Genomic DNA, 26,416 nt, shown 5'->3' on the forward strand with positions numbered 1-26,416 from the left:
GGCCAGCTGCCTAAAAGCCATCTGCAACTGGAGATTTCAGAGAGTGAGCTTCAGAACTGTCCAACTGCTCTTCTTCAATGCCCTGATCTCTGGTAAACCATGCTAACCTTTCACCTAGCCCTGAGGGAATAGGGGTAACCTCTCCAGGTGGAAGACGTTCGTTAAGGATGGTAGCCAGTTGTTGTGAGGCAGGGGAAAACTGTCCCCACCCACATTCCTGAAGGAAAAATGCACCCAACACCATCATATTGGTAGGAAAGCTTTCAGGAAGAATGTCAACAGACATATCCAGGACCAACTTAGCCATTAGACTCAAGAGTCACAGGCCCATGTTTCTTCCAGGGACCCACAAAAATGTTTTAATTTCTGTAAAAATCATTTTTTTCTAGGCCATAGAAGCTGTTTTCTTATATAATACTAATATATTCATCTTTCTACCAATGCTGTTGTAAAATAAGGTTTTTAATAGTTTCTTAGGGAGGAAGAGGATTCTGAAGGTAAAACTGTCTAGAGTCCATGCAAGCCAAAATGTAGCCCTGGTGATATCAGAAAAGAGGCTTCTGTTAAAACAATTCCATGGAGGTGGCTGGGAGGGAGGGACAAACACAACCAACCCTTCTGTGGGCAACAGAGGTGAGGGCTGAATAGGAGCGAGACTTCATAAACAGGAAAGAGCCATTTCCAGGCCTGATTGCTTACATTGTACACCTCTTTACATGGGAACTGGCCTCTTCTGGCTGAGGTGAGCTCCCACTGGCTACAAAAACAATACCTTGTGGTGCCCTTTATACCTTTGAAGGGCACATCCTTTAATTTCATTTGATTTCACAAACATTTTTTTTTTTTTGCAAGGCTTGGTTTATTTTAACAAGTGAGTAAGCAGAGACGGAGGAAGTGGAATAATTTATCAAAGAAAAACAGCCAAGAACAGTGGCATGTGAGACTGCAAAACAGGAGATCTGATGAGCCTCTGTCACAAAACTGTTGTTTCACTCAACAGGTATTTAGCAAATGTCTGTGAAATGCCCAGCTCTAGGGTTGGTGTTCAGAATCCAGAGGTAAAAAAGGCTACCATCAGGATTCAGAATCTAGCAGATGTGGCCCATGTTATCAGCACAGATGTTGCAGTACCTGACAGCAATGAAGGTGGAGGCAGAGATGGGGCTCAGGGAAGGAACACAAAGCCTACCTGGGAAAGAACACAAAGCCTACCTGGGAAAGTCATGGAAAGTAGGGGAGGAAAAGTTTACCAGGGCTAAGTGGAAAGGGCAGGCAGAATCACAGGAAGAGCATGTGCAAAGGCTTGGGAGTTCTGTTTTGCTCAAATAAATAAATGTAAACATAACATGGTAGGTAATGAGGCTGGGCCAGCAGGTAGGCTCCAGATCATAAAGCATCTTTTTTCCATGTGAAGAGGTAGTACTTGTAGATATGAAGCAGCCCTCAAGACATTTTATGTGGGCTTGGGCAAAGTATTTAATATGTTTCCTCCATTTACAAAAGAAGATTAGATGATCTCTGACATCTAACTCTGGCATCTTATGATTTCAAATCTTTAATAGCAAAGATCCTTAGAAGAGAACATTTTCCTATTCTGACTTCAGGTATATATATTTTTTTCTTTATTAGGGCTGTGCCCATGGCATATGGAAATTGCCAGGCTAGGGGTTGAGTTGGAGCTGCAGCTGCAGGCCCACACCATAGCCACAACAATGCCAGATATGAGCCTCGTCTGGGACCTAAACCACAGCTCACGGCAATGGCCAGTTCCTTAACCCCCTGAGTGAGACCAGGGATTGAACCTGAGTCCTCACAGATACTACTTGGGTTCTTAATCTGCTGAGCCTCAACAGGAACTCTGACTTCATGATACATCAATGATAGAAAACACTCTTTTTCCTTAAGACAACTAGATTAGACATAAAAAGTCCTATGTTAGGATTTGTCTTCTGGTCAAACTCATCAAAAAAGCATGCTTATGTTCACAGCCTCCTTCTCGTTTGGAATGCTAACGTGGCCCTCACTCTCCTTTACCTAGATCTAATGAACCAGAAGGGAGTGGCAGCATGGACTTATAATTATAGCACCTCCGCTTACTCATGGAATACTTCGCGAGTATTCTGCCAGAGGTACTTCACAGACTTAGTGGCCATCCAGAATAAAAAGGAGATTGCCTACCTCAATGACGTCATACCTTACTACAGCTCTTATTACTGGATTGGGATGCGAAAGATCAACAATAAGTGGACCTGGGTGGGAACCAAAAAGACCCTAACCCAGGAGGCTGAGAACTGGGCTAAGAATGAGCCCAATAACGAGAGCAACAACCAGGACTGTGTGGAGATGTACATCAAGAGTCCATTAGCTCCTGGCAAGTGGAATGATGAGCCTTGTGTGAAAAGAAAGCGGGCTCTGTGCTATACAGGTAGGGACTTCTCTATTCCAAAATCTGCCTCTTAAAAAAAATGCCTTCTCCAGGTCATTAATATAGCCCCAGAGTCAATAACATTGAGTCATTATGTCAGGTACATGAAAACAAAGTGTTATGAGCACCTTGAAGAATTTAAGATCAGGATTAGAGAAAACTGGCCTTTTGAAACCAGAAGGAAATTTTGATATCATCTGGTCCATCCTTATAATTTATAATTGATGAAACAGATGCTCAGAAAGGTTTAGTCTCCTAAAATTTATGTCAAGAACCTTTTTTGCACCACTATACCATAGTATAAGAGACAGTATAAAGTTGAAAGGTAACTTGACTCTGCCTCTAAGAGATGCAGCTGTAACTAATACCTACAGAACATCAGGATGTTTCAGGCACTGTTATTGGTTCAGGTGTCATTAGTCTATTTAGGATTAGTTGTACTTAGTTCTCATGAGAACCTAATCAATTAACCCCTTCTATTCCTCTCATTTTGCTGATGAGGAAAAGGCTCAGAGCTATTCTGGAATCTACCCAATTTCTAAGCTGCTTGATGATACAGCCGGTTTTAAACTCATGCTGGCTCCAAAGGTGGTGTTTTTTTAGCTCCATATGTGACCACACTCTTGGCTCAATATTCTCAGGAGACAATTTGAGAACATGACCAAGGAAGACAGATGCTTTGCAGAGCCCCTTCACAATATATCTCCAGGTCTTTTGGACTTTGGTAGGGGCTGGGGCAGGGAGGGTTGGTGAGGAAAGGGAAGAGGGAAGGAAAGCAAGATCCGGGGTATATATTTGATTCTTCACTCTCCAGGTTGGAGAGTACACAGACACTCATGTAAGCCTGTTCTTCCTGTAGTCATGCACCTCATGCCAGAACTGCTCCTGTCTTTCTGATAGGCTTCCCATCCAGAGGACCCCCTCCTGCCCTGGGTAGCACAAGGACACTGCAGAGAGGGAAAGTATTGACTGCCCGGGGATACAGTCCCAACCACTCTGAAGCATCTTTAAGAAGTCATCTTATAGATGTCACACTCTGCTATGCATGTTCTAAATCCTTTAGATTATAAACACCTCCCCTCAGAAGCCCTCAACAATAATGGGACAGAATACCCAGTGTAGTGTCTATCCTTTCTCCCTCTCCTCACACAGCCTCCTGGCTGAGAGGAAACATATCCATAGCCATACATGTGTTGTCATGGGTCAGATCTCATTTTATAAATAACTTACTTATTATTAAATTAATAGATAAAATAATGACCTGTTCTTCATAGGCCGGGATGGATGGTACCAGAATATTAGCTTGTTCTTCTGCCCTCCTAGTCAGCTCCCTACCCTCCCAGGGCTATGCCTCCCTGAAACTGATGATCTTAGCTGCCACTAGATGTTCCAACATGCTACTGCTCCCCCTCAACCCCACGCCCTACCTTCAACATCCATATCAGCAGGATAGTTTTTCTCAACGAAGCTTGCAAACAATTTCAGGGAAGAAAATAGATTGAATATTACTGGCATGAACAATGCCACTGCTCTAAACTGCAACAATGGAAGACATCTCTAATTAACAATTACACCTGAACACAGTTGGCTCCCATCTCCATTAGCACAATACTCTAGGCAGCCACTATCATTGATTGGCATTTTGTTATCTACGATGTAAAAGATGTAGGGAACCATTAATTCTCCATGGGAAATATGAGAAATAGATATGTACACTGCAACAAGAAATCAAGTTGGAATAATTCCCTAAAATGCCAGGATCTGCTAGACTGCAAAGCAGGGTATTAAAAGAGCAAAACCAGAAAAAAAAAAAAAGATATATTCATTGAATCATCATTACATTCTTTCCTGGAGACCCAAAGGAATAGATAAGTTACTAACCTGCCTGGAAACCCTGGAATGGAATGGAATGCAGAACGTTGGCTGTTTTTTCATTCATAGAGTTCTGAGACGCTGAGGAAGCTATGGTCAGAACAAAGTTTGAATGTTCCGTGAGCACAGGGCAGGCAGGTATTGCTACTGTAAGGCAATTGGTGGGTCAGGGTGAATAGGATGAAAGCTGTGGGCAAAATCTCTAGGGGCTACTGTTGCTTTCTTTATCTTCTCTTTACTTGGAACCCTTCCCAGTGACCTAGTGCAGCTTCACTAAACTCACTGGCTGCCCTGGGAATGTCCTGTGGTAGAAACTTGCATGGCTTGGAGAACTATAGGATCTCAGAGTGGACAGCAAACATAGAGATTATCTAGCACTACCCTCTACATGACATGGATTTCCTCTTGTGAAAAACCCCAATGTGGACCAATGCAGACGGGCTCAGGAAACACCACCAGGAAACAACCTAGCTACTTATCTTACCCCAGCCATGACCTCATTGATAAAACCATCAAGAAAAAAACGCTCAGTGCTTTCATTGTAACAATTCTAATAATGCAGCATCATTACCATAATGCCTACACCCGCCAAGAGTCTCTTGCAGGAAAGCAACCTGGATCTTCTCTGTTATGTTACCCAAGTGGCACAGCCTTAGTGAGGAAAGCCTGTCAGGGCAGTCACGCTCAGCACCATGTAAACCTGGCATAGTTAGACATGTGACACAGCTCCCCATAAGGTTATTTGTCGTTGATCATGAGTAGGTCTTGAAGATCTCCTTCAGCTCCTCTGCTCCTCCACCATATGGTGCTGTGCATCAACTTAAGACAAACAAAAGGTAGAAGGGCTTAGACCCTAACATTGGGTAGGTTGGGTTCAAAGAAGTAACTTGCCTGAGGGTACATAATAGTAGGGAGCAGAGTATGGATTCTGATCATATACAAGACCCCTCCCCACATCTTCGTTCCTAATCTCTAGGTTGTAATATCTGTCATATGAGCTTCTGTAATAATACAACTCTATAAATGCTCTTGGTTAAAAAGCCACAACCTGTTCCTGTCTGAATATCTATTATTGGGAGCTCCATCCATCCCTCTGCATCCACACATGGCAACTCTTCCTCTGGAAACAGTAAATGTAGCCTGAATGGAAACCATGCAATGTTCCTGCAGCCTCCTCCTATGCCCTTCACAGGGAACAGACTGGCTCTCCAGAGGATGCTGTGGTTTTCTGTTGTCTGGCTAGCTCAAACTTACCCAAGCTGGGCTAAGTCTGTGACATGGAACAAGAATCCAGCTTTTTTCCACACCTCCTGGGAATGCCCATGATTCTTTCTGACTGTTCTGTTTCCATTCAGCCTCTTGCCAGAGCACATCCTGCAGCAAGCAGGGAGAGTGCACTGAGACCATCGGGAACTATACCTGCTCCTGCTACTCTGGATTCTATGGACCAAGATGTGAATATGGTGAGGCCACTTTTTTATTGATATTATTGTGGTCATTGGTCTTTTTCTAGAAGTGATGCCAGGAAATAAATCATATTGGAGACTTCCCAGTGAGCTAAGATTAGTCCTGGCCCCTCTCTATACCATCTGTCAGTCTGCACCACTCAAATTGTCCAAGACAGACACTCTGTGTTAACACACTTTATTCTTAGAACATTTCCTCAATAAAAAAACCTCAAAAGGTAAAAGGGAACCATAAAGGCATTATAACAAAGAGAATCCTCTCAGGCTAACTTTGCTTGCTTGAAATAAAAACCAGTGAAAGAATGATTATTTCCCAAGATGCAACCAATGCAAAGGAACCAGGTAAAGATGAACAGGTTGGGCTAGAAGCCCAAGGAGATGGGTTTAGGAGGGGTATATAAACAGTTCTAGGTTTTAGCAAGCCTGACATTGTCTTTCAACCTGCAAAGAAAAATATCAATATTTTGTCTCCACAGTCAAAGAGTGTGGAGAATTTAAACTCCCTCGATATGTGCTCACAAACTGCAGTCACCCTCTGGGAAATTTCTCCTTCAACTCTCAGTGCAGCTTCCACTGTGCTGAAGGGTACACACTAAATGGACCCAGTGAGCTGGAATGTTTGGCTTCTGGAAATTGGACTCATCCGCCCCCGCAGTGTGTAGGTATGTAGACCCAATTCTTTCCATTCTTCCTGACAGCTAGAATTTCAGAGGGGAGTTCCTCCATTTAAAAACCATTGAAGGTAACCTTTGCTGTACAGTAGAAAATTGACAGAACACTAAACCAGCTATAATGGAAGAAATAAAAATCATTATAAATTTTTTTTTAATGGAGTTCCCTTCTTGTCTCAGTGGTTAACAAACCTGACTAGGATCCATGAGGATGCAGGTTCGATCCCTGGCCTCGCTCAGTAAGTTAAGGATCTTGTGTTACTATGAGCTGTGGTGTAGGTTGCAGGCACGGCTTGGATCCCATGTGGCTGTGGCTGCAGTGTGGGCTGGCAGCTGCGGTTCTGATTCGACCCCTAGCCTGGGAACCTCCATATGCCATGGGTGCAGCCCTAAAAAGCAAAAAAAGAAAAAAACAATGAACATCTACATCAGATAAGAAATTCTGGTTATTACTTTTGCCCACCAACCAGAGTAATAATAATTTTATTTTCATGGTATTCTGTATCTGTAGAGTGAGAAAATCAGTTTAATTCTTGATCCTCAGGCAAAAGCATTAAAAAAGGTCCCTCTCCCTTTGGGAATGGCAAAGTGAACTGAGTACAATGATGATTTAGGGGTTGGGTATTATTAATATGATAACTTTACCTTGCTTCTTTAAAAAGCAAGTAAAAACATATGTTCAGATCTTCCAAATAGGTACTGAAAGTACCACTTAACCAACCAAGTTCACCACCTTGCCTGACACTTTAGGAAGGTGTGAATTGCTGTTTGCAGCATCCTGAGGCTTCCAAGGTGCTGGGCCTAACCCAAGGTCTCATGTCATTGTTCTGTGGTTGTTGTTAGCTGTTCAGTGCCCAGCCCTGAAGTCTCCTGAGAAAGGGAACATGGCCTGTCTCCACTCTGAAAAAGCATTCCAGTACCAGTCCAGCTGCAACTTCAGTTGTGAAGAGGGATATGCATTAGTTGGGCCAGAGGTGGTGCAGTGCACAGCCTCGGGGATGTGGACGGCCCCAGTTCCAGTGTGTAAAGGTGAGTTTCAGGCAGTTGGGGATGTACATTGTCCACTGTACCTGGTTCTTGCTGGGAGCACAGATGAAACTGAGCTTGTAGAAAAACTGGCCTGAATCACAAAAACTTGACTCCCCTTTTACCTACTACTCAGATCAGGTATATCTGGGCTAGGAAAAGAATGTGGACTCTAGAAAAACAAGAGGCTGATTTTACAGCTGATTTTAAAGATTTAAAACTCCTCCTTTGGCCCAAACTCTCTGACTTCAAGCAGTTTCAGAATGACCTCATTTGTAAATTTCACCTAAGAGGCCTAGGGTGGCATCTACATCTGTAAGTAGACACTAGAAGACCCACCAGGACAGTTATAGAGATAAAGGGAAGAGAGGATATTAGAAAAAGCTTAAAGGAATTTTTTCTGGAGTTCCCATCGTGGCTCAGTGGTTAAGGAATCCAACTAGAAACCATGAGGTTGCGGGTTTGATCCCTGGCCTCGCTCAGTGGGTTAAGGATCCAGCATTGCCGTGAGCTGTGGTGTAGGTTGAAGATGTGGCTCAGATCCCAAGTTGCTACGGCTCTGGTGTAGGCTGGTGGCTACAGCTCCGAATAGACCCCTAGCCTGGGAACCTCCATATGCCATGGGTGCAGCCCTAGAAAGACAAAAAAAAAAAAAAAAGACTTTTTTCTAATAAAGAGATTAGGGTAACACTGAGGACTGATACTCCACATTTGGACAAACATCACTAGGGGCTCCTGACCCTTACAACTTCCTAGCTCCACCTGGATTTTCAGAGGTTGTTTCATTGTTGCTCTCCAGCTGTGGCCATGGTCTTTCTCCTTCCTCCATGCCTTTCCCCTCGCCATGATTGTTCTCTCCAGCTATGCAGTGTTAGCTCCTTGAAGCCCCTAGCAAAGGAACCCTAGGGTGTGTCCATCCCCTCATTGCCTTTGCATATGGCTCAGCTGCAAATCTGAAGGCAAACCTGGCCATCATGTGAGGGGCTGGGGCACACTCTGCTGTGTTGGCACTGGCCAAGGGACTGCACCCTTGCCAACCTGTGAGGGTAGGATTTTTCCATTAGCAGCCTCCGGTTCACCTGGGAAGGAGTCATGGCACAGTGGAAAGATCAGGGCTCTTAACATCAGAATGATCTACTCCAGGCTCTGACACTGAAACAGGTTGTTCAGTGTCTGGGAAGTATGGTTTTCACCTCCTTGAAAGGAGCTATGAGTTGCAAGGAGCTTTTATGAGGAAGAAGTATATAAAAAGTATACAATTAAATAGGATGTATAAAGTACCTAGCAGATAGCCTTTGCTTCTCCCTTTTGTTCCCTCCCTGGCTCACTGGCATATAGACACTGTGGGACAATGCCCTTCCTATAAATCAGATGGAGTCAGAACAGTGGCTACTGGGACAGAGAAATTGCTTATCACAGCCCTTGGTGGTAGCCTTTGGCAAAGCATCGAAGGGACACTGCATTTGAAAAAGGAAGTTATGAGAGTTATCTTGAGGCTCAGCAGGTTAAGGATCCAGCATTGTCACTGCAGTGGCTCAGGTTGCTTGCCGTGGCGTAGATTTGATCCCTGGCCCCAGGAACTTCCACATGCCTCAGGTGTGGCCAAAAAAAAAAAAAAAAAAAGGAAGAAAGAAAAGGAGGTTATGAGACAATCCTAGGCAATTGCATAATACCACAAAACTGAATTCTGTGAAATTGCTTCACAACTTCTTCCTATAGAGCAGTAAGGGGGATAGGATTAGTGAATTCTAGGAGACCTGGATTATAAACCTAGCTCTGCTGCTGTGTAGATATGAGACCTCGGGGATGTCACTTAAAATATCTGAACCTTACTTTCCTCATCTGCAAAGTAAGACAGAAACACTAGCGGACCATTGAGTCTTAAAAAGCAGAGGTTTAGGGTCACAGTGTAATGATAGTCTCTACACTCTGAAAAATCCCAAGAATATCCTGAAGATGAAATGCTTTATCAAGGAAGAGCATGAGGAAACCAGTCTTTATCAGAATTGAGGTTACCCAGCGTTTAATTGTGCTCAGGAACTGACCTTGGGCTGTACTCTCTAGGCAACTGAAGTCTGATTAAGATGACATCCTGTATTCTAGATATGAGACCTCAGGGATGTCACTTAAAATACCAGGGCTCATTCAGGATGGTTTTGTAGGGCTGCGTAAATAGAGTGTCAACAAGAAGCTATGTTGTTCCAGCTTTTTCCTTAAAAGTCCAGTCTGCTCTATATCTGCCCCTTCCAGATCCAATTTCACAAATACTGCCAATGAATATTTAAAGGACAGCTTTGATGGAATTCCCTAGTGGCCTAGCAGTTAAGGATTCAGTGTTGTCATTGCTGTGACTCAGGTTTGATCCCTGCGCTAGGAACTTCTGCATGCTGTAGGCACGGCCAAAATGAATACATAAATAAAGAGCAACTTCTATGTCCCAAACACTGCCAGGCTCTGCAATACAACTGCGGATGATTAATATCAGCCTCAAGGACACTACTGTCTAAGGGGCAGAATGACAGTAGTACATGAGCAGCTCAAGAACAGGGGCTGTGGGAGCATACAGGAAGAGCTCCTCCCCCAGTCTTGGGTGGGCAGGGAAGGCTTCTTAAGGAAAGTGAAGTCTAAGTTGAGACCTTAAGAGCAGGTGAGTGTGGTTCAGGCAAATAGGAGCATGGCAAGTGGTTCCGGGCAGGGTCCCCTTTTGGAAAAGGGAGGACGTAGGGTTCTGAATATATTGGTAACATGGGTCAGAAAGATGTAGCATCTCTCCAGGGGCTCTTCTGAAAAGGAACTGAGACCTTCCATTATCAGATTTCAAATGACACCTTTTTCCATTTAGCCATTACCTGTGAGCCTCTGGAGAGTCCTGTCCGGGGAAGCATGGATTGCTTCCCGTCTTCGAGAGCATTTCAGTACAACACGAGCTGTAGCTTTCGCTGTGCTAAGGGTTTCACGCTGAGAGGAGCTGACACAGTTCGATGTTCTAACTTGGGACAGTGGACAGCACCAGCTCCAGTCTGTCAAGGTACTGTGACACATAACATTCTCTCCGTGTCCTCTCAGCTTGTTGAAGACATCAGCATCTGCACTTAGCTCTGTCACTCATTTATTACTCAAGCATTTACTAAGAATCTGTTATGTGCCAGGCCCTTGTGCTGGCACTGGGGATGAAGTGGTGAGTGGAGGCAGTCCTAGGCACGTGTCCATGCAGCATCCTGAAATGCAAGACGAGGGCTACACTGATTGACACAGATTGGTGTGAAAGAGGGAAGGTTGGGAGGAAAGAATGATGCATGAGGAACAGCATGGATCAGTGGAAGAGTAATGACAAGACATTTAGTCCAGTTCCGTCATTTCCTAGCAACAAGCTTTTGGTCTCTCTGAAACTCAGTGTCATCTGCAAAATAAGAGTACTATTATCTGTCTTATCTACCCTTCTCACTAGTTGTTGTGGGTTAATGCATGTAGATGCAAGCGTAAAACTGCTATGAGCTTTACAATAATAATAATAATAATAAATAATAATAATGACATTACCTTGTAAATCATATGTCTGTGATCTGATTTTACAAAATCATCTCTAACTTGCTCTTATGAGAGAATCAATTTATAAGGAAATCACTAGGATCATTTTTTTTTTTTAAACAAGGAATACCCTACACAGAATTCCTGTCCCAGCATTAGGATATTGGCATTTCGGAGTTCCTGTCGTGGCTCATTGGTTAACTAATCTGACTAGGAACCATGAGGTTGCGGGTTTGATCCCTGGCCTTGCTCAGTGGGTTAAGGATCCAGTGTTGACATGAGCTGTGGTGTAGGTCGAAGATGCGGCTCAGATCCCACATTGCTATGGCTCTGGCATAGGCCGGTGGCTACAGCTCTGATTAGATCCCTAGCCTGGGAACCTCCATATGCCTCAGAAAGTGGCCCTAGAAAAGGCAAAAAGACCAAAAAAAAAAAAAGAAAGAAAGAAAGAATATTGGCATTTCATGTGATATCCTCAAGAAATTTATGTGAATCCCCAGGGTCCTTCCTGATTTTAAAATGAGGCAGTGGCTTGAAAGCAGGATCTCAAAGAGAGATTTATACACCCATGTTCATAGCAGCATTACTAAATAATAGTTAAAATGTGGAAGCAACCCAAGTGTCCATCACAAAAAAGAAAAGAAAGATGTTCCTTTACAGATGATGTAATATTGTTTGGCCTTAAGAAGGAAGGAAATTCTGACCTGTGCTATAACAAGGATGAACCTCCAGGATGTTACACTGAGTGTAATGAGCCAGTCATGAAAAGACAAGTACTGAATGGTTCCACACATATGAGGTTCTTAGAGCAGTCAGAATCATAGAGACACAAAGTAGAACAGTGATTGCTGGGGGCTGAGGGGAGGGGAATAGGTGGTTACTATTTAATGAATGTAGAGTTTCAGTTTGAGATGATGAAAAATGTTCTGGGGATGGATGGTGGTGATGGTTGCCCCTATATATGAATGTATTTAATATCACTGAGCCGTATGCTTCAAAAGAGCTAAGTGGGGAGTTCCCTGGTGGCCTAGTGGCTAAGGATCCGGCATTGTAATTGCTGAGGCTCGGGTTTAGTCCCTGGCCTGGGAACTTCTGTGTGCCACAGGTGCAGCCAAAAAAAAAAAAAAGTGGCTAAGTGGTAAAAGATAAATTTTATGCTATGTGTATTTTACTACGATTAAAAAAATGAGGCAGTAGAGGAACAGCTCACTATGCACTATGATGGTGAGGCTTAGTGAGGGTAATGGGCTGTGTTGGGGATATATTCTTGGAGAGACTGACACACTCAAAAGGGAGCGATCTTAAGAGTCACTGGAAGCATTTTTATCTCTAGGTAGCTAATACCCAGTCATTTAGAAGAGAGAACTTGCTATTCTCTTAAGCATCCAGATACGGGTTTTCCATAATTCTCTTGATAGGCTTTCCTAGTGTTTTCCACTCTGATGGTCAAGGTCTGCATCTGATGCATAGCTATAATGATTTTAACACTATGACTGCTACTGCTACTATAATGATTTTAACACTATGACTGCTACTGCTACTGTTAATAATAATAGCAGATAATATTTATGGAGCATTTTAGTCTAACTCCATATGGTAGTTAAAATTATTGCTCCTATTTTAACAATGAGAAAAGATTTAACATATATAGAACACATGCATTCTCTCCATTTGTGGCCATCTATTTTATATGATTGAGATCATGGTATATATAATTTTTATTCTTTTTCACTTATCCTCAATCAGTGAGACAACTCCCATATCTTTTCAAAGTAAAATATATCATTTTAAGTAACCTTTAATATTCCCTTCATGGAGCCAATATAATTAATTTTAAGTCTCTACTTAGTTGCATTTATTTATTTTTGACATTTTTCTCTCACAAATAATACCATGGTAAAAATTCTCTAAATTGATTTTTGATTTGCATCTCGATTACATAGTGTAGATTCTTGGGTCCAAAAGTATGATTTTTTTTAAAATTATGGATACATGTTGCCAAAATGCTTAACAATGGCTCAACATTTTCCTTATAGAGTCCTCCATTTGGCATTGTGATTAAAGGATATTTTTGTCATCCTCCAGGTTAAACACGATCCATTCCAAAACCCCTCCTCTTGGCACTAGAAAGGATTAAGGGGTTGAAATCAATGAGTACTTGTACATTACTGTTCCTCATTCCCTTTCTTTCTTCCTCACTCCTTAGCATTGCAGTGCCAGGATCTCCCAGCCCCAGAAAAGGCCCAGGTGAACTGCTCCCATCCCTTTGGTGCCTTTAGGTACCAGTCAACCTGCAGCTTCACCTGTGATGAAGGCTCGTCCCTGGTGGGAGCAAGTGTGCTGCAATGCTTGGAGACGGGGAACTGGAGTGCTCCTGCTCCAGAATGCCAAGGTAAGATGAACTCTTTCTAGCATCTTGGAAACTGTAGGCTTATTTTCAAAAGCTGTATTTTTAGAAGTGGTGATTATCTGGGGGACAGAAGCTTGAAATGGAATGGAAAATTAACACGGTAATTACATAACCCAGGGATCCCAAATGCAGATGTCTTCAGGGGCTAGACAGTACCACAAGTGAGAGGATGCTTGGCAATAGGGCATGGGAATGGCCCCCAGCTGACTCTGTACTAGGGCCTTTACCAGGACCTGCAGGCTCCTCTCATGAACCAGGTGAACTGTTCTCACTTGGCTAAAGATAGTATCTGGAAAGAAGGCCAGAGGGAAAAAATTGCCTCAGGATGTTTGTCCCAAGGGTAACCTGGCAATTTACTCCTAGGAACCATAGAGTATAATGGTGGACTGGGGATAACTCATGTGTATAGTAGTGGAATGGGAGGGTAGAATTTACAGGTACCTGGCTGCAAATATCCTTCAAGAGTTGTGTAAGATGGGAAACATACACTTAGGATAAAGTGAAGACTGATGAAAAGAGGAAGAAACTAACTTAAAAATGCAAAGTCACAGGATTCTCAGGAAAAAAGTATGCATATATATATATATATATATATATAAGCACTATACTTGATATAAAATAAAGCCAGTTCTCATATGAAATAGACCTCATTCTAATCATCTGTGTTTGGGAATTGAAAAATACATGTATTTTTTTAATATTCCCCATTCCTTTTTCTACTCAATGTATCCAATTATTTACTTATATTTATCACAAATACTGCTTTTAAAAAGATTTTTATTTATAACAGCTGCATAAAAACAAAAAAATCTTCTTAAATATCCCCCTAAAATACCCCACCCTAAAACAGACACTGGTTATGTTTTTCCAATCTTCCAAGATTTTCCCTATCCACCTTTTCCTCCACACAATTAGTATTTTTATGATGCATATATATATATAATTTTAATAATTAAATAGGTAAAATACTAGGCAATTCTGCACTGCTTGCCTTTGTTTTTTACTTTGTAAAAACTTCCAACATCTGAGTGAAAGCAGGCAGACACATGTTTTTAATAAAAAGGAAACTATTCAGATCATACACAAGCACACACATGCACACATACACACACCACTGTTAAGTTAGGTCAACAGCGAGTGAATGAATGAATGAATGAATGAATGAACGGGCTGACAAACTCAGCAGATTTGCATGTCCTTTATCACCAGGCACCAGAGAGCATGGCAAGCCACTGGGGCAAGGGCTGGGCACACCTTCAGAGCTGCAGAGATGAGGGTGAGGCTTGAGACCTTGGCTCCTCAGTTCTCACCCTGGCTACACTGAAGCCTAGATATGCTGCAAAGTCTACACACCTTTGGGGAAGAACTTGAGAAGGGTGTCACAGTGATCAGCACCCTTCCGGGAAACCCTGAGTTGTATGGGGCACAGATTATAGTTTGTTGCTCCACACTGTCCTGCCTGTGGGCGTTTCACAGGGAGGAGACTGACACTCACCACCACTTCCTGTGACCTGCCATTTCCCTTCCGCTTTTAGTTCTTTGTTTACTCTGACTGAACTTTCTCCTCTTGCTGCTGGGTGAGCATCAAGTGAAATACCCAAATGTGGTCTGGGCAGGAAAGTACCACGAGGCTTGCAATCTACTAGTTGCTATAATACTCCTAAGAGAGTGTTATTAGACAATTTCCCTTTCCAAAGCCTCCTCCCCTTGCCCCTGTCTCTCCACCCCAGCTATCAGAAGGCAAGGCCACAAAGGAACTGCAAATGGATTCATGGCACCAGCACCCTGTGATTTGTCCTTTTGGTTTTAGGCTTCTTGACTTTTCTCCTCTTCCCCCCTACCAACCCACCCCCACTGAATACAGAAAAACTGTTCAAGTGGCTGAGAGTAACTAGGTCTCTGGACAAATGGATGAGATTGGGAAGAATGTAGCTGGAGAGAAGAAAGGTAGAAAGGAAGAGAAAGGTATAGAAAATGCTCTAGAAACCTCAAGCAGTTCAAATCCGTGGCTAAAAAAAACAACCCTAGGTTCATGCATACTACCTCCATCTTTGGTTTAAAGCCTTACATCACTCAATCAGGCCAAACAGTGAAGAAGAAACACCCTAAACCATGTATTCTCTTAGTCTTCATTTTTTAATGCCAATATGTTTGATCTGAGTGTTATTTCATCAATTGCCAGAAGGACATTTTGTTAGCCATTAACATTTGCATACAGAGTGCTTTCACTTTTGAGCCTTGTAAAAATCCTGAGAGCTATGTAACATCATGCTATTCTCCAAATTTTAGAAGTCACGATACTGAGATTCAGAGAGGTTAAGTGATTTGCCAAAAGTCACAGACCATGATCCCCAACCAAATCAAATCCTCTAGCACATCAAACTCTGCATGTATAAACTGCAGCAAAGAACCATGGGATCTCATTTATCCTTTTTTATAAGTGAATAAGTAGACTCATTTGGGGCTGGTCACTGTAAGCTGAGACTGGTGGGAAGAGCATTTGCAGGTGGCCAATTACATTGTGTGTCTCCCTTGTGTCCATGATTTTTAAAATACTTCTAATTTTTACCTCCAGTTTAGCTAACTTGCTATTTTATGTAACTAGAGATTCCTGCAAGGCAAGGGTTATTATTTTCCCCATACCATAGATGAAGCAACTGAGGTTCAGAAAGCTTATTGTCTATTAGATACATTGCTAGTAAGTAACAGTGGCAGGATTTGGACCCAATTCTTTCCACCAGCTGTTTGGAGGAAGGAGTTTTTGTCAGGGGGAAGTATTTTATGACTCCCTTTCCCTATTTCTAATCACTTGTCATTGCTGGCAAGGTCTTTGGCTCTGTCTCTGAAGATGATGTCAAGGAAACAGACTCCCTCTCTTGTCCAGCGGCAAATGATCACTATCTCTCCCAACAAATCACCAGCTCCCTTTGAAATCACCTCTAAAGCCCCTTGTGTGTGAGCGTTTCAGGAAACCAATCTCCTGTCAGCTGCTGCTCTTTCATCTGTCCTGGTGACAAAGCACCAGGAACTCAAATGATCATTTCTAACCCAGTGCTGCCCTGGTGTGTTAGGGACACACACACACACACTGATTTCAGTTGCTGTGTTCTAAAACAGTCTCCTCTCTCTCTCTCTCCTCCTCTGCCACACCCTTGGTAGCCATTACCTGCACACCTCTGCGAAACCCTCAGAATGGAACAAAGACCTGAATCCAACCTCTCTCCAAGGATAATTTTAAGTCATTTTTCTCAGCTGGCTTTCATATCTGAGATTGATAGTTTTCCTTAACTTCCTTAAGGAACGAAAACCTCCCTGATTATGAAAGGAATGGAAGGCAGTTATTCTATGTCATTCTTAACTCTGTTATACTCCTTTTAATTAGGAGCTCTCTAACTTGAAAACATTTTCTCACAACAGGCATAGTATCAGCTCCTCCTCCAGAGGTGCGGTGCCCAGCCCTCATCACTCCAGAGCAGGGAACAATGCACTGTCAACATCATCTGGGAACCTTCGGCTTGAATACGACTTGCTACTTCAGATGCAAAACTGGATTCACAATCATGGGAAACAATGCTTTGAGATGCAGACCTTCTGGACAATGGACAGCAGTAGCTCCAGTATGCAGAGGTAACGTGAAAAGGATGCCATCTTCCAGCAAGCTAGTCATCATACATGCCTCTGAAATCCCATCCAACCACAATGAGTGTTAGCTCCTCCATGCAATCCACACCAGTCCCAGTTAGAAGTAATATGCAACAGGCATATCACTTTTCCCCTTCCTTGTGCCCTGGGTACTCAAAGACCTAAAGGAGAAAACATTCGTAAATGTCCAAAATGCATTAGAATAATATGCATGCTGAACATGAAACCAGCTGTATGAATTTTGAAATGCAAGTTGCAATTATATTACGATGTTACAGTATAAACATTCCATATTTTCATAATTGGAACCGAAACAAAAAGATAAAACATGTATGATACTCCTTGAAGACCTATTTCCCTATGCAGGAAGTACTGTGTCCCTTTCATCAATGATTCCCAGGAAGCACAGGAGAGTGCTTTGCAAATGTCGCTATTATTCAATAACATTTATCTGAGTTAAATTTAATTTCCTGAGTTGAGTTAAATTTGAGTTCAATTTAGTTCCCTATCCACAAAATTGGGAGAATAGCCTGAAATTTCATGAAAAATAGTTTAAAGAAGGTGGCAGTTTCTACTTCTTTCATACTTTCAGGGGCCAGCAATGCTGAAAAATTATTTTCAGAAATACATGCTGACATGCTAGCTAATCACCAGCAGTAGTGATAATAACACTCAGAACAATAGTATTTTTGAGAAGAAAAAATTCATAGATAGTATTTTTGTAGGAAATACAAAATTTTTGACAGGTATTTATTGAATTCTACTATGTGCCCCCTCTAGCTCTTTGGCAATCATTCTCTGAGTCCATGTGATGTTGGAAGAGCTGGTGTGAATGTCAAAAGTGGCTCATCTCCTTTCTGATCTTTTGTATTCTACCCTATCTACTGGCAATGCTAGCCAGGTTTCAAATGAAACCATAATCTCTTTTACCTTCATTCTCTATGTTTGTTTTTCCTGTGTTCTTTTTTTCTGTAGCTGTCAAATGCTATGAGCTACACATTATTGGGCCAATAGTGATGAACTGCTCCAACCCTTGGGGAAGTTTCAGCTATGGATCAACCTGCAGCTTCCACTGTCCAGAGGGTCAATTACTTAATGGCTCAGAGTTAACAGTGTGCAAAGAGAATGGAGAGTGGTCAACTACGATGCCAACCTGCCTAGGTATGTTTCCCATACAGATTAGGAAGTCACTTTGATACAGAAAACAACAAAATTAGTATTTCTCCTCTGTGTATTTATGACAGTAGTCTCACTTTCCATCACTGGGATTCCCCTGCGTTTAATAATTGTTTCACAATGAATCAGAATTTCCTTGCCTTATGCAGAGCAGTGGGAATCAAACTCAGTGACTTCATGTAGATAATCACTGCTCTTTTTTCAGAGCTCCAATGTGTGCAATGAATTCTTCCATTTCTTAAAAGCTCTATGCAGTACGTCTTGAAGTTTCAAAATGTTTTAAATTCGAGCTTATTTAATGCAGAATTCTAATTTATTATCTCAGAAGATCTTTATTCACTGTATACCTCCCAAAGTATGTAGATCTTCCTTAATTAAGGTCCATCTGTTTTTAAGGTTTATTTCATTCCCACCCCTTCTTTTTCCCACTTTTTTCTCTAGCAACTGGTTATAACAACTTTTTGCTAAATAACTGAATCTTTGATTATCCTCCCTTAAACTACCCACAACTTATTTATGTAAACTTCTATTTATTGTATCTACCATTTAATCATTTAATTCCTTTTATTGAGTCCTTACCCTGACTCTTTTGGAAATTATGTTTGATATCTAAGCATCAGGAAGAAAGCCAGGCCTTGTCTCGCATCCTGTTGCAGTGGTTTATAACTTGCAGATATTCTTGTGCTGGGTCGTTAGCACTGCAAGGACCTCTGATGACCTACTTGGTTGCACATCTTAGGGTTCTGGGGGCCTTCTGGGGGAATGATGGTCTTCTGTCCAGTTCATGTCTTATGTCTCACACATGGGTGTATTTCTTTTGCAGCAGGGCCATTGACTATCCAGGAAGCCCTGACTTATTTTGGTGGAGCAGTGGCTTCTACAACAGGTTTAGTGATGGGTGGGACACTCCTGGCTCTGTTAAGGAAGCGCCGCAGACAAAAAGGTAAAGAGGAAAGAATACCCTCCTTATTTTCTTCTTTCATGTGGTTTGGGATGGGGCAGTAAAACCACAACTTCAGTAATACATGTCTGAAAATATTTGCATTAAAAGAAAACAAGGCTGGAGTTCCCAGTGTGGCTTAGCGAGTTAAGAATCCAATATATTATCCATGAGGAGGTGGGTGTGACCCCTGACCTTGCTCAGTGGGTTAAGGATCCGGTATTGCTACAAGCTGTGGTGTAGGTCACAGACATGGCTCAGATCCCACATTGCTGTGGCTGTGGTGTAGGCCGGCAGTGACAGCTCTGATTTGACCCCTAGCCTGGGAACCTCCATATGCTTCGGGTGGGGCCTAAAAAGAAAAAAAAAAAATGAAATCGAGTTATAGCAGAGATAATATCTTGTGAAAAGCCCTAAAAGGATGAAATAGCTGGAAAAGTGTTATGCTCAGTTGTTTATCAGAAAATGTTAAGCATCCGAATCAGAAAAAACTGGTGGAGGAAGTGAAAAATGAAGCTAGAGGTATAAAGAGCTGCTGCTTAATAAATGGCTCGTATAACAAGCTAAGAGATGTGTTCTTGCTCCTGAAAACTTGTGGAGCTACTTCAGGATTGAAGCAAGAAAGCAACCAAAATGGAGGAAGACTGTCTATAAGGAAAATTATGTTTATCAGACTGTTCATCAAAAAATAGCTCTGGCCTAGGGATTTAAAAAAGAGAGAGAGCCTTAGGAGTTAAAAGATCTTTTCACTGTCTGTCCCAGAAGTTCAGCCTGCCCATAAGCTGAGAAACCACTTTTAATAAGCTAAAGGGGCTCTTCATTATTCCTCATGGAAAGCAACTGGGGGTATCGGACGGGGTCAGGAGATCAAATCCAGGGACTGAAAGTGCCAACGTTAAAAGTGCCTGACAGGAGTTCCCATCGTGGCACAATGGAAATGAATCCGACTAGGAACCATGAGGTTGCGGGTTCGATCCCTGGCCTCACTCAGTGGGTTAAGGATCTGGCGTTGCCGTGAGCTGTGGTGTAGGTCACAGATGTAGCTGGGATCTGGCGTTGGCTGTGGCCTTGGCCGGCAGCTATAGCTGTAGCTCCAATTTGACCCCTAGCCTGGGAACCTCCATATGCCATGGGTGCAGCCCTAAAAAGCAAAAAACAAAACAAAACAAAAAAACTACCTGACAGCATTGTCATGGAATTGAGATTTCAACACCTATTTTTAACTGCTCAGGAGAGAGACCTCTTGTTCCCTACTCACATGCTCTCTTCATTCACAAAGAAAGTCTTCATTGCATTAGTTGCAATGGTTTTCTAAAGTTCCCTCAAATACTCTCCTGTGATTAGTGAATAGGACAAAAGACAAAAGTAACACATTTGCTTAAAGACCAAAAAGCTACAGCTAATCCCTCTGTGCAGCATCTGTGCTTGCTTAACCAAATCTAGAAGGCAGAGTCAAGAGCTCCTAAGACCTGCATCTTAATCTCCACTGCCATGTAGGAATCGCATTATTCCTGCATTTTCCCCAAGTTCTTTCTTAGTTCTGAGACATATCCAGGGATCCCTCTGAACCATGGAGTGGGACCAGCAGCCACCCATCTTCCAATATCTCAACAAGAAATAAATCCATTCGTGGGGATAGGGAGTTTTCTCTTGATCTGTCCCAATTTGATTTTAAATTTATAGGATTCCATGGGCAGATACTCTGTGGCATATTCTGTCCCTCTTCTACAGATTCAAAATGCACATTCATTATCACACTGAAGTCTCAGTCATGCCCCATAACAAATATACTTGTTCATCTTCATTGTACCTAATATTTACTAAATTTATTTAGCCATGAGATGTTTTCCCCTTTTTATGCGCTCATGAGATAGTTGACAGACCTGCTGCCATGTTGGAAGTTTCCACTATCACAGTCCACAGTTTGGATTAATACAGGAGGCCCCGCAATGACATATGTGACCCAGGAAGGAAACCATCTGCTGTTATGTTGGTGTGAATTTGTTTATAAAATTAGTTTTCCCAACTAATGGTTGAGGAAGTGTGTCACAGGATGCAAAGAGAGAGGGTCTCAAGAGTCAAAGACATGAGTTTTAAAAACCAGTGTTCTCACAACAACAACCAAAAGTAGCCAAGAGGCTGAAGGCAGAGAGCAGAGGTAGAAGGAGAGGTTGTTGCTGAAAGGAAAGAGGAGAAGGATGAGTGAACTGGAGAGTTACATATTTTCAAATGTTTACTTTAGCCTAAAACAGGACCTACCCTCAGGGATTGATTGGTCCCAACACATCCCTTAGAGTGAGTCCATCTGGAATCAGTCTGCTGATTATCCCCAGTAATTCTCATTACTGATGACCTTTCTCCTTTATCTCATTTTTTTCTCTTAAACCAATCTTTTGTGTCATTTTGCTTATTTCAGATGATGGGAAAAGCCCCTTGAGCCCTCAAAGGTAATGTGAAAATGCTTTATGATTAAGTTTTCCTAGTTTGACTTTTTAATTCACTGTAGTATGTCAGAATGATTATGCAGATGCCCCCTTTTTGGAACAAATCTTTGTCAATGTGCCCTTTATAGTTCAGAAGTAAAACACACAGATAATACATCCTAACAATATGTAATGTTTTTAAAAATCAATAAGTGCCCTAATCAAAATATAAAGGAGACGTACAAGGGAAAATGACCTAGAAATAAAATGCTAGAGGAGTTCCAGTTGTGGCTCAGTGAGTTAAGAATCCAATGCAGTGTCCATGAGGATGCAGGTTTGATCCCTAGCCTCACTCAGCAGGTTAAGGGTCTGGCAAGACAAGCTGCAGCATAGGTTGCAGATGTTCCTGGGATCTGGTGTGGCTGTGGCTGTGGCTGTGGCGTAGGCCTGCAGCTGCAGCTCTGATTTGGACCCCTAGCCCAGGAACTTCCATATGTCACAGGTGGGGCCCTAAAAAGAAAAGAAAAAGAAATATAACACTAGAGCTTGGGCACCACACGAGCAGATGCTATGCGGTCATTAGAGGCTTGTATCTTTGTTCAAGTAGAATCACAGTGAAGGGAACAGCCATAAAGGCCAACTGACAGGAATAGTCTATTAGTGACTCAAACAGTATGAGAAGCATTGCCAACACCAACCTGATTTTTTTTAAATGATGAACAAGTCTGGTAAAGAGCTGGATAACCTGTTATTATCTTCCCTCAATTCACATGGCAATTACATTTTAAAAGACGCACAAAAAAACTTAATATTTGCATGTAAAAGCAGTTAATTTCCAAGCTCAGAGATTTTTCACTTCCATAAATGTTGAGTAGATATTCTAAAGCTATATGGAGTGCGTAAGATAATTCTTTGGTACCCCATGTATATTAGGACATCCAGTGCCCCTGGCACCAGCCCTAAATGCCAACAATAAGGCTTGGTCATTATGAAAGTCAAAATATTCCCATAGGGAACAATACTACCATGCTTTGAAAACTATTGCCATATGGTCAAGGATAAAGGCTGGAATTTTATAAGGATTTTCTCTCACCAAGAAGAAGATACAGCAGGGGGTGCATAGTACTAAAGCATCAATAAAAAATAAAAATAAATAAAAATAAGACAAGTATATAGAAATATACTTGATAGGAATGGCCATTATTTAGAGTTTAATAAATATACTTCCAAACCAAAAGAAAAATAAATAACAACTTAACATGGGTACAAAACACAATGCATTAATCCAGAGCTGTTAAGTGGGATCTTGGAAATCTCTTTGGCTTTTATTCTTCTTTCCCTCTAAAAGCAGAGAATTCCAGGGGTGGGGTGGTAATCCATGGCCTCTGAAAGAACCATGTGCAGGACTGGGGTCAAGGACAAAGCACTACATGGCAGGTCATCTTTGTGTTTCTGTTCTTTAGCCACCTAGGAACATATGGAGTTTTTACAAATGCTGCCTTTGATCCGAATCCTTAAGGTAAGTAACCTATGAAGGTATTTTTGAAGGAAATAGAATAGTAGGGGAAAGAGGAAGAATATAAAGCTTGACTTTTCTTTATATAGTCATGAGTTACACTTTAAGCATGCGTTACATTCTTAAGCTGTGCAGGAAATTGTTTTGGCAGTAGGGAACAGGCATGGCAGTAGAGTGATAATAGTACATTCACAGGAGGATTTCCATTTCCTCTGGGATAGAAATGTTCTAATTAGACAAAACTTATTTCGGGATATATGACATTCCCATTACTGGCTGCTAGATGGTACTGACACTGTGGTCTTGCCTGATAACCAGAAGTCATGATGGCTGGGAAAATTTTACAGACTTTATGGAACCATTTTCCTGTGTGACCTGCTGGGAAAACAAAAATAACCTGCTACCTTCTTTCTCCCCCAAAAAGCTCAGCAAGTAGCTGAGTTTCCTAACAAAAGTAGCCAAGATGGCAGAATATCTGGAATCGAGAAAAAGCTTATTCTGAGCCTCATGGGAGACATAGGATTAGAGCTTTCTTTATTTCTTTTATTTGTTAAGGAAAATATAATTATTTTAATTTTTTTGTCTCATTTTCAGAAAATGTCCTTCTCTTGGTCCCCTCACTCAACATCGACAGGATCCTATTTTTGAACATCAGCCCCCCCGATAGACTTGACCATAACTGTAGCATATCTACTGCAGTTTTCTGTAAATACTTGTGAATAAAGGACATGGAATTTCCTTTAGATAAGCTCTAGACCAGAGCAGAAGAATTGTACCACAAGCCCCAACTCTACCCACTGCCCCTTCCTGCACCATTTCCTCTTCCTCCAACCCAAGCCTCAGGAACTGGGACTGCATGTTTCTGAAGTGGTCTGTGGGCTTTGCCCCAGCTGTCACTTGAGATACTAATTAGCTACAGCCTGGAGCATCTGACTCACCAGAAGGCCAGACTGTGGAAAAATAAAAAGGTCTCTTTATTTTTGGATTGGAGGAAGTCATCCTCTACTTTTTTGGAAAGCAGGCAGCATCTCTGATGAGAGGGAACTTCTGTAGGACCTCCTGGGATCTTCAGTGCTTGCCTTTTATGAAGCCTTTTAGACCTCTGCTGAGAGGTTGCAGAGAAGCCTCTGGATGGCACCAGAGGCCGCAGAAGACTGAGAATTAGGACCGGAAGGTACATGTCACTGTAGACTTTCCCTCTACTGTCACTCTCCCCGCCAAAAGACCCAAAGACCCAAAGACCAATATGTGAATGTTTAATTAAAAGGATTTCCCCAAATGCCATTGTTCTATTATTTGGTGTTTTGTTGAATAAAGTCTATGTTCATCACCTTATTTAAATCAATGTAATGCGCAATTACAGTTGTCCCAATTACAGCTCACCCCTTCGGTTAGCAAATATATATCTTTCTACCCCCATACACACAAGAAGAAAATCAGAAAAGCAGAAAAGGTCTTTATCATCTGAATGAATGTTCTATAGGGAAGAACAGATGTGTTTTCCATGTTCTTTAATTCACATGCTTAATAAATAGGTTGTTGAAAGTTCTGAAACTGATGCAAAAAAAAAAAAGACAGCCAAACAATATAGTTGTCCTGTCTCTGTGAAATGTGAGGCAATGAACATGTGACACTAGGTAAACAAGCAAATAAAAACGCAAATAAAGCTTGCAAATAAAAATGGTGTAACAGTCTAACTAAAGGTTAAAAGAATTTTGCAAGAATTTTGGTAATAACCTTGGGATTTAGGGACACATTGCTTTTAAAAAGTTTCTCTCCTCTACTGTCCATGGCATCTCTGACTGCTTATTTTTTGCCAATCACTAGGTTTGGTATTACAGGACGATGATTATCAGGTGATTATCCTGAGTCAGAAGCTACATTTTGTAAAAACTTCCCAGAGAATTCTGATGGTTTACCAGCTTTGTGACCGACTGATATTATAGATACAGAAAGAATAAGGCCCTGCTCCTGCCCTCGAAAGTTTATAATCCAGTTGGGGACACAATAGACACTCTTACAAAGAAAAGAGACAGTGGGTAATTAACAGGAGTATATTATTTGAAGTGTGTGGTAGAAATTCATAATATGGAAATGTCTATTTGGCCCAGACTCAAGGAGATAAGCAGAACTCTGGACTTTAAAGAGTGGGCAGCAAAGAGGAAGAGAGTGGCATTCTAAATTGGTCAAATAATATAAGCCAAGGGGCACAGACAGAAGAATTTATAGGGATGTGAAAATGTCGAGGGACCTGACATCACCCAGACCTCACCTGAGGTGCTAAATTACAATGTATTGAATCTGATGAGACAAATCATAAGGCAGAAGCTTAGAGGCATGTAGATTCAGGGAACCCGGGATATGTTATAATGAAGTTTCTGACAATATAACCCTCAGATTCTCTATAAGTAGCCAAATCATATCTCAAGGCTGTATGACACACCCAGGTCCTCCGAAATCTATAAGGGTCCCTGGAGGCAGGAAAAATATAATCACTGTAATAAACATGTGCTGTGTGCTTTCCAATTGCTGGTAACTGTAAACTTCACAGTTTTCTTTTACTCTCCCAACAACCCTAATGGGGAAAACTACTATTGTCATCTCTGTTTTGCAGATGTCAAAACCGAGCTCCAAAGAAGCTAAGTAACTTATCCAAGAGGACGCAGCTAATAGGTGGGATTGAAATTTGGTCTAACTGATTCTCTTAGGGAAGCTCTTTAAGCCCTGCATTCTGCCTTAGGTGGCCACTGCCCTAGTCAAGACAGAACTGACCATAAATTCAGTAAAGTGGGCCAGGCCAGCAGGTTCCATTCGTGTGCTCATCCCCCTTGCTTCCTCACCACCTGAAAATGCAGTATTTCTGTGCCTAGTAACAGGGTATAATGCTGTTTTCCTTAGATCAGAAGGAGTGTAGTATGGTTGAGGGTTTGGGGTTCCGTTGCATTGGGAATTGCAGAGGGTCTGGGAAGTGTGACCTTTGCCCCAGGCGGTTGTTATGTTGGCTGGGGCTCCTGCTCAGAGGAGTTAGCAGGTAGAAGTGCAGGAGTACAGTTTTGCCCTGTTTCCTGAATCCCTGAGCATTGCCCCACCTGCTAGAGCCTCTGATCTCTGTCCCTCCTTCATCTGTAGTAAAACAGTCACTAACCCAGTTGCTCTCCCTAATATCTCCAGTCATCTGGGGCAGTGACTTAGCCAACCCCCGCCTGGAAAGGTCCCAGGAGGTGGGGACAGCCCCAGGCTGCAGCCAACGCTGCCGTGGAAGCCTCCCGGGAGAGCCAAAGGGGAGGAGGACACTGCCACCCGCAGCCTCCCTGAGCTCAC

At 42.1% G+C, this 26,416-nt stretch overlaps 1 protein-coding gene across 1 annotated transcript; it reads left to right on the forward strand.

The window, feature by feature from the left end:
- On the forward strand, positions 1-24,379 carry SELP (selectin P; the record flags this gene model as incomplete). Its single annotated transcript, NM_214078.1, is given in 13 exon segments — positions 1-92; positions 2,039-2,425; positions 5,653-5,760; positions 6,240-6,425; positions 7,278-7,463; positions 10,303-10,488; positions 13,195-13,386; positions 16,816-17,025; positions 18,016-18,201; positions 19,040-19,159; positions 21,573-21,603; positions 23,043-23,098; positions 23,690-24,379. Coding segments are annotated over 12 exon segments (1,939 nt in total), but the record flags the coding sequence as incomplete, so codon positions are not given.
- Between the last annotated feature and the right edge of the window lie 2,037 nt (positions 24,380-26,416).

This window comes from Sus scrofa, chromosome 4 (genome assembly GCF_054392235.1).
Source record: "Sus scrofa isolate SSC_HxYL_T2T_F1_AM1 chromosome 4, Sscrofa_HxYL_maternal_Yorkshire_Landrace_v2.0, whole genome shotgun sequence".
NCBI lineage: Eukaryota > Metazoa > Chordata > Mammalia > Artiodactyla > Suidae > Sus > Sus scrofa.